Genomic DNA, 16,190 nt, shown 5'->3' with positions numbered 1-16,190 from the left:
TGTGTTTATAAATAATCTCTTTCATAATAGGTTCTTGAATTCTGATGGAGATTCTCTTCAAGCTTATCTTTATTTCTCAGAATTAGTATATTTCCTCTTTCTGAATATTGACACGTTTTCCCAAGAATTCCCAATATTGGTAATCTGATGAAATCTATAAAGTTTTTCCATATCCTAGAATGTAATTCGTTAAATTCTGGGCAGCTAGGTGCTCTTTTACTCTCTCCTCCCTCACTTCCTTCAGTGCTTCACTTTTCCTAGACTAACCGTCATTCGCTTTGAATAAGAAGGCAAAATCTAGAACTTAGTATAAAATCACTTTTCTTTCTCCCAGCACAGGCAACAGTACAAACTGACGCTTTTCTATTTCTTTCAGATTCCCTTATTCAGAAGACAGGATATGAAATTAAAGAATCCATTCCAAAGCAGTATATTTCTTTGGGAGCGTCATCCAATGAGAGACTCACAGAGGAGGGCCCCTGGAATTCCAGTTTGGGAGAAGCTTGGGATCATGATGTCAGGTTAGAGAGACAAAAGGGAAACCCAGAGAGACAGCCGAGGCAGGTACCAGTCACTCATGACTATAATATATTTGGGAGAAAGCTCATTCTCGGGTCTTTCCTCATTCCACAACTGAGTTTTCCTAGAGGAGAAAGTCTCCATAAATACGATACACTTGGAGAGAGTTTCAAACAATTTTCAGACCTAATTAAATATAATAGAATTGAATTAGGAAAGAAACTTTGTAAATATAGTAAGTACAGGAAACCCCTTCAATTATCAGTCAAACCTCCTTCATTACTATAGAACACATACTCGAGGAAGACCTCTTAAATGTAATGAATGTGGCAGAACTTTTAGTAGCATTTTAAACCTCACCCTACATCAGAGAAGTCATGCTGGGGGGAAACTCTTTGTATGTGATGAATGTGGGAAGGCCTTCAGCCAGAAAGAAAACCTTGATACACACAAGATGTTTCATACTGAAGACAAACTCTTTCCGTGTAATGCATGTGAGAAAGCTTTCAGTAATAATTCACGCCTTATTGTGCATCAAAGAATTCACACTGGAGAGAAACCCTATATATGTAATGAATGTGGAAAAGCCTTCAGCCAGAAGGGAAACCTTAAAACACATAAGAGAATTCATACAGGTGAGAAACCTTTTGAATGTAATGAGTGTGAGAAAGTCTTCAGCAGTAATAGACACCTAACTCGACATCAACGAATTCATTCTCAAGAGAAACCATATGTATTGAATACATTTGGTAAAACCTTCAGCAACACCCCTTACCTTCCTAAACGTAGGGTAATTAATAATAATACTGGAGAGAAACCTTTTAAATGTTATGAATGTGGGAAAGGCTTCAGGTACAGTTCTTCTCTTATGCAACATCAGAGAATTCATACTGGTGAGAAACCCTTTATATGTAATGAATGTGGAAAAGCCTTCAACCAGAAGGGAATCCTTAATACACATAAAATAACTCATACTGGAGAGAAACGCTTTCAATGTAATGCATGTGGGAGAGCCTTCAGACACCGTTCGTCCCTTATGCGACATCAGAGAATTCACACTGGAGAGAAACCTTATAAATGTAATCAGTGTGACAAAGCCTTTAGCCAGAAGGGAGGCCTTAATGCACATAAGATTGCTCATACTGGAGAGAAACACTTTGAATGTAGTGAATGTGGAAAAGGCTTCCGATACTGCTCATTCCTTGTGCAACATCAGAGAATTCATACTGGCGAAAAGCCCTATATATGCAATGATTGTGGGAAGGCCTTTGGCCGGAAGGGAAGCCTTAATACCCATAAGAGAATACATACAGGTGAAACTCCTTTTGGTTGTAATGAATGTGAAAAAGCCTTCACCAATAACCAGAGCTTAGCTCGACATCAGATATTCTCTCATATTCGAGAGAAACCCTTTCATTGTAATGAATGTCAGAAATCTTTCAGCCAGAGAGGAGATCTTAATAAACATAAGAGAATTCATACTGGAGAGAAACCTTTTCAGTGTGAGGAATGTGGAAAAGCTTTTACCCGTAGTGAAAACCTCAAAGGACATAAGAAAATTCATACTGAAGAGAAGCCATTTCAGTGTGATGAATGTGAGAAAGCTTTCAAATGGAGTGGAAACCTGAAAGAACATAAAAAAACTCATGCTGGGATGAAGCTTTTTGAATGGAATGAAAGAGGGAGTGTTTATAGTCCAAACTTTGTTGCATATGATAAAATTCATAGTAGAGAGAACCCCTTTGAATATAAACAAATGTGAGAAAACTTTCAGAAATAACTCATTGCTTTAAAAAATTGAGAATTTCTACTGTAGACCATTTCAATATTAGGAAATTGGGAAAGCCTTCAGCAGGGGGAAAAAAAAACAACTTTATTACACATCAGAGAATTCATACTGGAGAGAAAAGTTTTCATGATTAAAAAATGTGAGAAATTTTTCAATTTGAGTAGAAAACTGAAGGACATAAGTGGACTCATTCATCATTATAACCAAGATTTGTGATTTCAACAGTGTGGGAACTCCATCTACCGATAGAGATCACAACTCATGTATAATCTTGTCTTAGAGTTTCCCGACACTCCGAAATATTAAGCAGCTGCCCAAATAGCATCAGGTTAGGGCTCCTTGACGCTTAAGTTTTATGCTCTATCCAGTATGCCAACTAGTAACTGCTCAAGGATATTCATACTGGAGAAAAACTCTTTGAATGTAATAAATTTCATAAGGTCCTTAGCAATAGTGCAACCTGTATTAGTCATCAAAGAACTCACACTGAAGAGAAATCCTTCCAGTGAAATAAATGTAGGAATGCTTTCACCTAGAGTAGAAACCCAAAGCACCAGAAGTTGATTCATACTGGAGAGATTCTTTGAATGTAATGAATGTTGTACATCTTTCAGGCTGATATAAAAGCTTTGATACATGTAAGAAAATTCATATTGGCTAGAAATCTTTTGATTATAATGTATTTGGGGAAGCTTTCAATCTAGAAAAACTTGTAGAATATTGGATAATTCATACTGGTGAGGATGTTCATAAATGTAATGAATGTGGAAATGCCCTCAGAATGAGCTCATCCCTTATGAAGCATAATGACCCTGGTAAAATCTTTGGAGTCCACTCCTCATCAGAATTTTCATGCTGGAGATTAACCATGCATATAATTGAAGGAATGCTTCATAAAGTTTTATCATCTGTTAAATATTGGAGAGTCAAGATGTCAAGTTTTATCATCAATTAAATTGTTGCTTTGAGAAGAAAAAAAGGCACATCTTCCTTTATGTCCCTCTTTTTTTGTTACATTAGCTACCGATCAGGTGGCAGTTCAGTTGCAAAAGTGCAAAATTTGAAGTACTGTTAATAAAATACAAGTCTGTTTTTTAAATGGTTTTAGGAAAATGTACCAAAATATTAATTAGCAAAATAGTTGAACTTTTATAACTTTTTAGAGCAGAGGAATAAAAGATGGTAGATAAATGTCCTAGGATGATTCTCCCACCTCCAGATGATATTTAATATGGGAACTATCTTATGAAAGTTCTTATGAAATGTAAATTAATACCCTTAGGCTTATCTGCATCAGATTTACACATGTTGTACTTCTGAGTCTGGAATATCATCATAAAAAGGAAAGGACTTTTAAAATTACCTGGTTCAAATGCTGTTTTGGAACTTAAGGATTGGAAGTAGAGAAAATAACAAATGGACTTTAAAACAAATTTGCTTCCTGATCCAAGGGGGGAAATGTAGCAACTCAAAGAACTCCAGGTCACTCTTATGAGGAGATCTGGTTTTGATCTTAGTATGAAAGTTCACTGACCAGTTCTTGAATGGCCATGGAAGCTAACATCTCAAGGAAATCTACACCTTATCAAGATACTGAAGGGCAGTACAGTAGGCATCCCAACGGTGACAGCCCGCAGTTAAGCAGTAAAACTTCTGTCGTATAAGAGAGGCAACGTGGTGTAGTAAATAGAGTGCTGGATTTATAACAAAGAAGACCTAGGTTCAAATCCTACCTCAGGCACTAGCTGTGTGACCCTGAGCCAATCATTTAACCTGTCTGGGCCTCAGTTTTCTCATCTTTAAAATGGGGTAGTTGGTCAGAACTTTTTTAAAGAGAGTATAAAAATTGTTTTTACATGTAATTGGGGGGAAAATAAAATATTTAAAACTAAAAAAAATGGGGTAGTTGGACCTCTAAGGTCCTTTCCAGCTCTTAAATCAATGATCCTATGGTAAGTCTACTGGGCCTGGAAATTGGATTACATTGGATTGGATTGGAGTTTTCCCCTGGTAGGAAATGGTGTTAAAGAACTCAATTACCCCCTTCCTACTCAAAGATTCAGAATTTTTGCTTTGCAGCTGTGGCCCTGAAGAGTATGTGTTGAATTCCTCAGCCTCATTTTGAGTTCTAGGCTAAGAATACCTGCCCCTACTACAGGATGTCTTGAGGGTTATTGCCTCCACCAGTAGAGAAAGTGATCCCATAGTTTGATGGGAGAAGGTCACGGTCTTGCCTTAAGTTTGGAGACTAAAAGTTTTTGGACTAACCAAGATTGCTTTCTGTTTCATCGGAACAAAAGGCCCCTTAGGTCGAGGTCCCTCCAAAATCCAGAAGGTTCTGTAGATGGGGTAGAGACCAGCAGCTAGGAGAGTTTCTACAAAAATTGCAAGAGTGAGAAATCTATATATTAGCATACCTTGAACCCTCACCCCCATTACAAATATGTCTCAGAAAGCAATTTCAGTTACCACAAAAAGAGTGGGAAGGAAACTCTTTCCTACAACGTAAAGGCTTCTAAAATGACGTCAGAAGATTGATGAACCCACTTCCCCTCAAAGCACTGAGCCCCTCTTGCTCCTGGGGTGATCATCTCATTAGGCCTGAATTTCCTGTGTGGGATATGGTGGCATCTCTTCTGTCCCCTGAAAGTTCACTCAGATCTCATCCAGCCTCAGTGGCAGAGAAATTGGGTTACTCTAGACGGTGGAGAGACTCAGAAATACAAAGCCAATCAGAGGGGAAGGGACTTGTGTGGTGTGTAAAAGAGGGTGGTATAAGCTCAGCTATAGTCCTCTTTCCATGGAGTTTCTTCAAGACAGATATCCACCTGGATTCTATCCCCTAGCACTTAACTCAAGTTGGTAGATCTGGTTATGCAGACAAAAGCAAGGAGCATTCATTATATGGAGAAAGGAATCAAACAAGTTAATGAGTCCTGATAAAAATATATTTGGAACAGATGAAAAGGGATGGTAAGCAGGGAGGCTAGGAGAGAAAAGTTGGGTGTAATAAGGCCAGCCTCTAGGCAGATAGACATTCAATGCATTGAAACAAGGGGAAAGGAGCAAACAATCTAGAAAATAATAGAACTACATATATAAATGTTATACAGTAAATGATTGACAAGCAAATAATTTCATCAAGAGAAAACTGAGGAAAGTAAATAAATACAGAAAACAGAAAGTAACAAAATCATTGTTCAATGGCTTCTAGGGAAAGAAGGCTATTTTTAAATCTCTGCTTAGTTGGGGGTCAGGGAGAGAAACCTAGCTGCAAAAGGATCTAAGAGGCTAATGACCAAAGGGGTTAAGGAATTAGCAGGAGAGAAGGAAGAAGGATTTGTATTATTTGGACTAAAACCCACTTTTCCTCATAAATAAATCAGAGTGCGGTGGGAATGGGGGTGGGGCAAGGGGAAAATGAGAATGAAGAGAGGGGAGGGAACCAAAGTGATATAGGCATCCTCAGCATTACCTTGGAAAGAAAAGGGGATTTCTTCAGCCTTTCCCCCTGTCTCGGGGCCTGTGGTGGAGTAGGAAAAGATCGCTAGGAGAAAGGGGCAAATAATTAGGAGAACCAGGAGACAGTAGCACTCCAAAAACCTAGAGAGTATCTGGGAGCAGAGGGGGATCAACAGTGCCAAGGGCTGCAGAGAGATCAGGAAGAATGAGGATTGAGGAAAGGCCATTTGATTGGCAATTAAGAGATCATTAGTAACTTCAGGGAGAACAATTTAGGTTCAATGAGATTGGAAGCTAGTCTGTAAAGGTTTAAGAAGAGAATGAGATATCCTATGAAAAGAGATATAGAGCAACTTCTACCATACCACAAAGCTGCCTTCATAAAGCAGCATTTCTGGGAGTCAGACTTTGCAAAGGGATGCTTTTCAGAAAAACAAAATAAACTAAAAAGGAATGGAGAAGAACAGAGTGGCTAAAATCTACAATAGCACTAATAAATGAATTGGACTAAAGTGGGAGCAAGGTTGTTGTTTTCCAGAAGCCTTATCTCTTATGAGAGTTGATTATAAAGCCCGTATGTAGAATCAGATTCCCTTTCAGAATATCCTCGAATAGGAAGGGAATAAGGTGGATGACAAATTCAGAGGTCCCAGAAGGTTCATATCAGAGAACATTCTAAACTGTAGTCTCATCCAAGCTGGGAAAGGGAAGAAGGAAAAGAAGAAATAAAACCAAATTCAGGAACTTGGGACTGGGCACAGTACTGGAGAAGGGAGGAGATGGGTAAGTCTGTGGCAGGAGATTGGTCAGATTAACAAACAAAACTAATCAAGGAGACCAAGTGCTGACTTAAGAGCAGAAAAGGTTGTAAAACTCTCCCCACCCCACCCTCCCATTCACCTGAGTTAAAGGTAGAAAAACACAAATCTAACACTTATAACATTAGATGTGAATGGCTTAAATCCTATTCCCCCTCCCCCAGGAAAAAGGAGTGGAGGAATGGATAAGAACAAAACCCAATAATTTCCTAAATATTTTGAAACACACCAAAAAAAAAAATTAAATATAATATGCTTCAGGCTAATTCCAAAAAAGGGGAGGGGGGATTGAAATCATGATTTCTGGTATGATAACGGTAAAAACTGACAATGTCAAACTACATAATGCTTAAAGGCACTATATATGACAAAACTATGATATTAAGTATATGGAGTGTCTAACAAGTGTCTAAGTTCTTAAAGATGAAACTAACTGAATTGCAGAAAGGCATAGATGATAATGAAGTTGTAGTGCCAGATTAACCTAACAAAAAGATAAAAAGAAAATAACCCACTATTGGGAAATTTAGATTTCAAAGATGATGTCTGATGAGTAAGAATATTAAAGAACATGCAAAAGTCTTAGCATCGCATGCTTTCTTCATAAAAATTGAGTATGGACCAGGACATGAAGAAATTATAAATAGATGGGGAAAGGCAAAAATACTAAGTAGATCTCTTACTAGATTATAATAATAATAAAGAATTGATACGAAGAACACATGGAATAGATATGTACTCATATGTAGACTAAATAATGGTGTCCTGAATGATTGTGTGAAAAAACAAATCACAGAAACAAAATATGTATTTTGAGTATATATATTCAAGTGGGAGTTAACCAAAGATGTACCTCTCTCCTCACCACCTTGAATAATCAGAAAAGTGCCCCCAAATGCAGCAAAATCAACGACGACAGAAAGAAGAAAATGAAAAAAGTAAGCCACAAGGTAATCCTTTAAAAAAGTAACTGAAGATAAGCGGGCCAGGTCATCCACTCTCATGAGCATTATCTTCTACATACAGTCCACAAGCACCCTGGTCCTGAATGGCTCATTTTGGCTGTAGCTTTGGGCATCAATTTTTAGGGGACACCCTGCTCCCAGATTGATTAAGGCTTGTTAATCAGATCGGCCCCAAAGCTGGAAAAGAAAGGAAGAGTATGGTGGTGGAAGAATTGGGGGAAATAGGGGCCCAGAAGGATAATATTGGTTACAACAATTTAATATTATGCAGGAACCGGCAGACAGCTAAGAGAAGTAAGATAATTGCAAGAAATTTACAGGTTTTCTCTTCCTCATTGTCCAGTTCCTCAGCAAAAAGGGAATCCTTGGTCATTATATAAATCAACAGATGGGGAGGGGGGGAGACGGGAGCGTTGTAACAAACTGTCAGGGAGCTGATGTGGGAGGAAGGAGTAAACATTTAGAGAATATGGCTTCTTTAAGAGCAGTCCTGTGTCTCAGTACCCTAACTCCCATGGAGGGGAGGAGCGGGGCGGGAATGGTTAGAACCTCAGGAGGGGCATGTCTGAGCAAGGCTGGGACATGGGCTTAGAGCCTCAAAGGGAGGACTACCTGATATAAAAAGGAATAGTCAATTAGAGAAAATAGAACAGGATCTGGCAGCCTAGTCCAGTCCACTTCTTCTTGCCAAGTCATCCTTTGAAGTATTATTGCCACATTCTCACAAAATATTTTTGGTATTAATACTAAAGGCTAATATTTATATTAACACTTCAAGCTTTTCAAAACATTTTGTGTATATTACCTCATTCAACTTTTACAACAACCCTGAGAGGTAGGTGCTATGAGTATTCGCATTTTGCATAGGAAGAACTGAGGCAGACAGAGGTTAAGTGACTTGCCCAGGGACACGAATCTAGTAAGTGTCTGGGGATGGATTTGCACTCAGGTCTTCCTGACTTCAGGCCCAGTGCTTCGTCCTCTGTGCTAACTAGCTGCCTTCTATGTTAATCAAGCCCAAATACACTAGTTCCATTATAACTGCTGATGAGAATATATATTATTGTCCTATTTTAACCTAAAAATATTCTAGGGATGATCTGACCTAGCTGGATTGTACATTAAATTCCCTGTGGCTTATTTTCTCTTTAAACTGCTTTTCACTATTTTGTGAGTTGATATTGCTAATAAAGGCAGTGAGGTGGTAAAATGGATAGAGCACTGGCCTGGCTTCAAGAAGACTCAAATCTGGCCTCAGACACTTACTAGCTGTGTGACCCTGGGCAAGCCACTTAACCCTGTTTGCCTCAATTTCCTCATCTGTAAAATGAGCTGGAAAAGTAAATGGCAAACCATTCCAGAATATCTGCCAAGAAACCCTCAAAATGGGGTCACAGAGAATCAGACACAACTGAACAGTTGTGTTCAGTCTGTTAATACTGTTAATACTAATTAATAGTTATTAACAACTGTTAATAACTTGCTGTTATTAATCTGTTAGTAACAGATTACTATTAATAATCTTGTGTCATTCTTTTGAAAGTGTCTCCCTACCCCCACGGGTGGAAATCAGAAACACGCCTGTAACTTATAATCTTAGAAAGTTGCCTATAGGTACCGGAGGGTATGACTTGATCCTGGTCACCCAGTTAGTATGGGTCAGAGGCAGGGCTTGGATGCAGGTCCTCTTCTATAATGTATTGCTAATGTCACTGCTTTCTAAGCTAGCATTACTTGCGGCTGTCTTGTTTTCTGCAATGGAGGGTAAGTGTAGAGGATCTAGATCTGAAAGAGCCTCTCTGGTCCTGGCTCTTCATTTTAGAGAGTTTGGTGCCTTGCCCAAAGTTACTCAGATTCTCAGAACCAGAGACAGTTTTTAAAGAGATCCAGTCTTTACCCAGAATGCAGAGTGTTCTGCCCGTGCTGTTCACCCCTTGTGTTAACAGTCTGAAGGTGGGTCTGGCCTCTTTCAGCTGCCTGGTCGTCGTCACAGGTTTTTAAGGGCTAATTTTTTATGGGAAGGTTTTTATGTATGAAAAATAATCCAACAGCTACTAACTCCAGCTTTGACCCCAGATTTCTAACCCATGTAACATTTCTGACATAGGACCTGGGAATTATGAGAGAACAATTAAAAAAATAGAAAGCAGCAGTGGCCCTGTTCTGTTTATGCCTCATCAGAAGAAGGGACTGGGCTAAAAAAGGGACTAGGCTGTGGCTCAGAGAAGGCTTGGCTGTGGTCATAAGGGAGCAAGAAGACAATACCAATTCGTTCTTGCTCCCCTGATATAAAGAGAAGGCTAAGACATAGACTGAGATACTAACAGTCTACACTCCCTAAAGTTATTTGGTACGCTGTGAGTCAATCACTGAATGCTGTCAAAACTATGTCACTTCCAACACAGGAAACAGTGGGACCCAGCAGAAAAAGCAATGGATTCCAGTTGGAAAATCTGTGTTTGAGTCCTAGTTTTGTGACATACTAGCTGGGTGGCAGTGGTGAAATCATTTCACCTCTCTGAAACTTAGTCCCCTTACCTCCAGAACTGGGGGCTGGACTAGATGACCCAGTGGATCTTTCAGCTATAATATCCTAGGACACACTTTTTGGTCAATTATCAGCTAACGGAGCCTCTTTGTAATAGGGGCAGGTCCTGAAAGGTTGGGGAGGAACAGGAAGAGCTAGAGAAGAGGCAGTGGGGGGAGCAGTCAGCTGTGCTCCCTGGCAGGCCTGCTCATCTCTCTCCTACCGACTTTGGCCAGGGTGTCTCCTACAGAGAACGGGGACCTGCAGGGAGTAGGCTGCTTTTGTATCCTAACCATTTCCAAAATCTGGTCTGTCTCTCTGTGGCTTCCTATCCCTGTTCTTACTAGCTCTCTGACTCTAAGCAGCTTGCTCCTTCCTTCTCTATCTTGATCATTCTGTTCCCCGCCGCCTAGCCCCAAGTGGGTATAAAATACTGTGCACTGCTGCCTTACAGTTAGCTTGACCCATAAACACACTTGGTCCTGGGTATTTAGCAGAATGGAGAAAACCAAAGTCAAGATGTCTCTGAGTCAAATTAAGATCAAAATGCTCTTAAGCTAATTACATTTTAAGCTACATTGTGTATTTTAAGAAATACATAGTTCAACATTTCTGTTTTTCTCTCTCTTCCCCTCTGAATCTCTCTCATAAGGAGAAAAGAGTAAATGAGAATAGATTTGAATCAGTCACTGTGATCTATACTTACCTTTTTATTATTAGAACTAATTAGCAAAGCAGAATCACAGTACATCAAAGCATTTTGTTTTTGTCCAAGATCTTTGTAGCACTGAAAGAAAAGAAACTGAATTAATGCCCTAAAAACACAAAATTTCAAAACTTTCTTAAAATCATTTTTAGTTACCTTTGCCAAATATACATAGTTGTACTTGGAATATCCAGGTTTTAACTCTTCAGCCTAGTCAAAGAATCAAAGCAAAACAAAATGAAACAAGCAAAAAGGGATAAGGAGAAATTGAAAAATACATGATGTGAATAAAATTCATCAATTTCAAATGGCAAAGTACAAATTTTACTCTATCTTTCCTCAATAAAGGCATATCTTTTTAAACAGATACAATACTATACCATCTTTAGGAAGAAAGTGTCATTTGCTTTTGTATCAATTTACAAAATCTGTACTGGTTATCATCTTCACAGGAATTAATTATCATTGCATGTATGGTTTCCGAAATTATACTTTTCCCTTGAAATAAATATATTTACTTAAACTCAAAATGGCTCAGATAACTGAATTTTAAAAATTCACTTTGCAAGTGTGGGATTGAAGAGAAGTGACTCAGTAAAAGTTTCCACAAAAAATATATATGAGGGTTTTAGTAAAATGCAAACTCCAAAAGGATCAAGAGTGTGAATAGCTGCCAAAACAAAACACAAAAGAACAAAAAAACAAAACCAGTGTGATTTTAGGTTGTATTAAGAAGATGTAACATAAAAAAGAAGGGGAAGGGCGAGTGGTAGCAGATGTTAGAGATCTAGGATGCTGTACAATGTCCTGGACACTATACCATAGGAAAGAAAACCACTGAGCCTGGAACAGGTCCAGAAGAAGGTGACAAGATGGTAAGAAGACTGTAGACCATACCAAGGAGGATAAATGGAAGGAAATGTCTGTAGGGGTAGGGGCAGGGAGAGGCAGGGCATGGTAGCTTTCTGAACATTCTGCAGGGCTATCATGGGAAGCAGACTTGTTCTGACACTCTGTGGTTCTGATAAAGGAAAGAAATGGAATGCTAAAAGTTATTGGCATCTGATGTTGGCCACATTTGACATGAGTACCCCTGATCTTTACGAAGTGGTGTTAAGATCTCCAAAGACTAGGGATTCGGGGCAGCTAGATGCTGCAGTGGATAGAGCACCAGCCCTGGATTCAGGAGGACCTGAGTTCAAATCTGGCCTCAGACCATAACACATACTAGCTGTGTGACCCTGGGCAAGTCACTTAACCCCACTGCCTAGCCAAAAGAAAAAAAAAAGAGTAGGGATTCACCCCCAAAAGGAGGAGTCCTAAGTTCCATGTTTTAGGTTGGGATGATATTGAGTTAGATCTTTTATATCATCTCCATCATCATCATCATCATCTCCTCCTCCCTCTCTCTCCTCTTCCTCCTTTCTCTACTTCTTCTACCTCTTTCCTTTCCTCTTTTCCCTTTCTTCTTCTAGAACACATTAGAAACCTTTCATATTATAGCCAACTGACCTTTCCAGTCTTTTTGCACATTACTACCCTCCTTTCACTCTATTTTCTAACCAAATTGGCCTTCTTACTATTCCACATATGTCCCTCCATCTTTCATCTCTTTTCCTATAGATGCGTTCATGCCTGGTGTCCACTCTCTTCTCACTTGACTTACAACGCCTTGCTTCCTTCACGATTTAGCTCGAGTGTCACCTTACGGCACGAAGCCTTTCCTGCTACTGCAGCTCCCTCCTCCCCAGTGACCTTAGTTTTGTTTTCTATATGTCATATATGTACATACTGGTTCCCTAATAGAATGCAAACTCCTGGTGTAACTAATGATTATATACATGTGCAGGCAAAGAGCTTTTACTATGCAACTTCTAATATCAGAATAAACTTCAGTGTTGCAACCAGCTGCTCAAGAGTGCAATGAATAAGAACCATTCCTTTCAAATGCCCATAATTTGGCAAAGCATTTTATATACAGTACCTACAGATTATATCCCTTTTGTCTTTACATTTTCAGCACTTCCCACTAGAGACTGTGTGCTCAATACCTGATTCTCTCTTTCTATATAATTATTGTAATACTCTGAACAGTATCTATCTATCCATACGTAAAATAGCACATGTATGTATACATAAATATATGTGTGCACGCGCACGCACACACACACACACACGTATATACACATCCCTCTTGAAGTGTCAAAATCGAAGGCTATGAGAATTGCTAGAATTAGAGACTGTCATTCTTACAGGTCAGTGCTCCAACCTGTCAGGATCTTTTTGGAACCTGAGTCTGTTATCCAATACTCTAACTATCCCTCCTGTCTTTATGTTGTCTGCAGATATGATAAGCATGCCATCTACGCCTTCATATGAAGATGTAAAAAAAAAAAGTAAACGCATTAAAGATCATGGGACAAAGCATAAATCCCCAGTGTACGCCACGCAGGCTTCCTTCCATGTTGACAGTGAGCTGTTAACAACTGCTTCTTGTTGTTATTGTTATCACCATCATCATCATCATTATGCAGTAGGGTGATCAGGGCTAACTTCTCAGTGACTTGCTCTAACATGTGTTGTTGAATTGTCTGTAATTGTCTGCGGTCCACATAAGAATTGGTTTAAGAAACTGGGGATGTGAAGCCTGGACAAGAGAAGACTCTGGGCACGTGACAGTGCTCTTAAAGCAGGTAGAACAGTGATTAGATTTGTTCTCTTTGGTCCCAGAGAGTAGAACCAGGATCAATGTGTATAAGCTGTAAAGTGGCAAATTTAAATCTACCTTCAGGAAAACCCCCACAAAACCTTGCTAATAATATTAGAAGTATCCAAAAGAATGCCTGGGGAGGTAATGGGTTTTCATGCCTTGGAGATCTCCAAACAAAGACTAGATGGCTATCTTTGAATGATATAGTAGGGAGTCCTTTTGGGACTGGGTTAGACTGAGCACTGAAATCTTCTTTGACTCTGGAATTCTATGAAAAATAAAGTGCTAGGTTTTTGCCAGGAAATTTAAAAACAAGAATCTTTTTTTGCTATGAAAAATACCATTACAACTTAAACTTTTTGCCTTGATAGTAGCATTAAAAACATTTAAATCTAGAATGTGTTATATTTGTAATATGTTATTAAAGATATGACATACACTTAGATATTTTCTTCCACAGATCTTCCAAGGTACATATCTGTCTGGAAAGGGTTAAAAATACTTGTCAATCATTAAAACAAAGTACATAAAACTGCCAACTATGACTATATCTGATTAAGATGCTTATAATATCCTGAATTTACACAGAAGTATAGTTAACACAGCATTTTCACACATATTATTTCATTTAATGCTCACAACAACCTTGTGAAGTAGGCTGTATATGCACTATTATTCTTATCTTACATACTGAAGAGTCCAAGAGGCCCAGAGGCCACGTGACCAGTCTGCAAATGGCAAAGCCAAGATCAGACCTGAGGTCTCCTAACTCTCACGCTACACTTTCTATTATACTATGTTGTTGTCACTGTTGTGCAGTCATTTCAGTCAGGTCTTATCCTTTGTGACCCCACTTGGGTTTTTTTTTTTTTTGGCAAAGATACTGAAGTGGTTTGCCATTTCCTACTCCAGCTCATTTTACAGATAAGGAAACTGAGGCAAACAGGATGAAGTGACTTGCCCAGGATCACATAGCTAGTAAGTGTCTGAGGCCAGATTTGAAGTCAGGAAGATCCAGTACTCTATCCATTCTTACCTACCTAATGCTAGAAATCATGGCATTGACGTTTTAAGAGGGATTAGGATTATAGATTGTGGAAATAATAACTGCAAATCATTTCCCCAAATTACTCTTCCTTAATTTTATTCAACCCACAAAATGATCATTGAAACTATCTGGTATGCCAGTGAGATTTCATCTCTCACCTTCCTTGCTCTTCTCTGCTACCAATAAATACCTGTTAATAAACCACTGCCTGAAGTAACAGCACACAGAGTTCTTGTTAGAAAGAAATTCTAGGTGCTATAAGAGCAGCTATCAAGTATAATATGTGGTCTTTATGCTCAAGGAATGTAGAACCTAGCTGGGCCAACAAGTCAAACACACATAAACAATTAGAGAATACGAAAAAATATACAGTTGAGTACAAAATTATGATTCTAAGTATAAAAGCTATATAGGAAGGAACTCAGAGGGCAGACAGAAATCCTTATAGGCTTAATGGGTTGGCAAAGGCTTCTTGGAGAAAGGATGCCTTGATCTGGGCTTTGAAGAATGGGTAAGATTGGGAAAGGTGGAGAGAAAAGGAAGGAGGGCTTTCCTGGAGCTTAGCAAATGCTCACTGTTCTGATTACAAGTCACTAAAAGTTCTTCAGACAGAATGTCCTCACAGTGGAGCTAGGCAATTCACTTAGCTACCAAAGAGATGGGGATAAGGAATGGATCTGTGATCTCACTGATACAGGGAACTCCCCGATGAAGAAACTGCCTCACTCCGGGGTGCACCCCTGGTTACACAGTTCAATGTCAGACAGCCAGTATGTCAGAGATGGGACTTGAACTCGAATCTCCCTGGTATCAAGGCTAGCTTTCTATCCACTAGGACATATTGTCTGCCTCTCAAGCTATCATAACTTGATGGAAATAGACTTTTCATCATTCTTTTGCTCACCCAAACTTTACCTTTCACTTGAGCTAATGAGTGGAAATATCCATTAAGAGAGAGTGACCTATGTGAAGAACTGTACTAATTCTGGACAGGTATAAATGTGTATATATCTCACTAGAAACAAAGTTGGCCAGTAATGAAGTGAGGGTAATGGTTAGATAAGGATGGTTGGACAGCTAGCTCATGAGCTCCTCTGGGATACACATCAGGTCAATAGATCAAGAGGAAGATTCCAACCACACTGGATGAGCCCTATGTGGAGGACTGAGAGAGAGAACAAGGGAGAGCATCCCAAAGAATAAAGGTGTGCATGTGTTGTGTTGTACCAATGGAAACAGTACTTTCATTGAGGGGATCGAAAACCCACAAAATAAAAGAAGCATAACAAATTGGCCTTCAGGTTTATAAGTCAGTCTAATGTGGTTTTGGGTTGTGTGACTTGATCACCAGAGCCTACTCACTCCCTGGTGAATAGACAAAACTGAATTTTTGAACCTAAAAAGTTCAGTGAAGATCCCAGAAAGGATGAATCTTGGCTTTGCCAGATTTCCTATATTACCTTAAGCAAAATAATTCAAATCATTTGGGTTAAAGATTTCTTGTCTCTTGATACTAGATCATTCTCTCACAAGAAAGTGTCATCTATTACGTATCAAAGGTAATTTGAATACTTCAATTTTCCCATGCTATTGGATGTAAGAATTATAACTTCAAGTCATCAATTTTACACGAGCATGTTCTTAGC

At 39.0% G+C, this 16,190-nt stretch overlaps 1 protein-coding gene and 1 long non-coding RNA gene across 3 annotated transcripts in view; one reads left to right on the top strand and one right to left on the bottom strand.

Moving 5' to 3' along the window:
* Positions 1 to 2,390, top strand: part of LOC110202921 (uncharacterized) — a 28,824-nt gene extending 26,434 nt beyond the window's left edge. The window contains 2 exon segments of the mRNA XM_078149315.1: positions 377 to 768; positions 770 to 2,390. Coding sequence (XP_078005441.1) covers positions 377 to 768; positions 770 to 2,281 — 1,904 coding nt within the window. The 3' untranslated portion in view covers positions 2,282 to 2,390.
* On the bottom strand, positions 552 to 14,031 carry LOC110202922 (uncharacterized). Of its 2 annotated transcripts, none has more exons than XR_002322814.2 (4): positions 13,935 to 14,031; positions 10,943 to 10,996; positions 10,787 to 10,867; positions 552 to 643 (listed from the first exon to the last, which is right to left on the bottom strand). It is a non-coding gene; the product is annotated as an uncharacterized LOC110202922 (long non-coding RNA). The 2 variants fall into 2 exon arrangements; XR_002322815.2 differs by lacking the exon at positions 552 to 643 and adding an exon at positions 7,455 to 7,730.
* Between the last annotated feature and the right edge of the window lie 2,159 nt (positions 14,032 to 16,190).

The sequence above is a fragment of the Phascolarctos cinereus genome, unplaced genomic scaffold (assembly GCF_003287225.1).
Source record: "Phascolarctos cinereus isolate Bilbo 61053 unplaced genomic scaffold, phaCin_HiC Scaffold_2;HRSCAF=192, whole genome shotgun sequence".
In the NCBI taxonomy this organism is placed as follows: domain Eukaryota; kingdom Metazoa; phylum Chordata; class Mammalia; order Diprotodontia; family Phascolarctidae; genus Phascolarctos; species Phascolarctos cinereus.
This window is presented reverse-complemented; position numbering and strand designations above follow the sequence as displayed.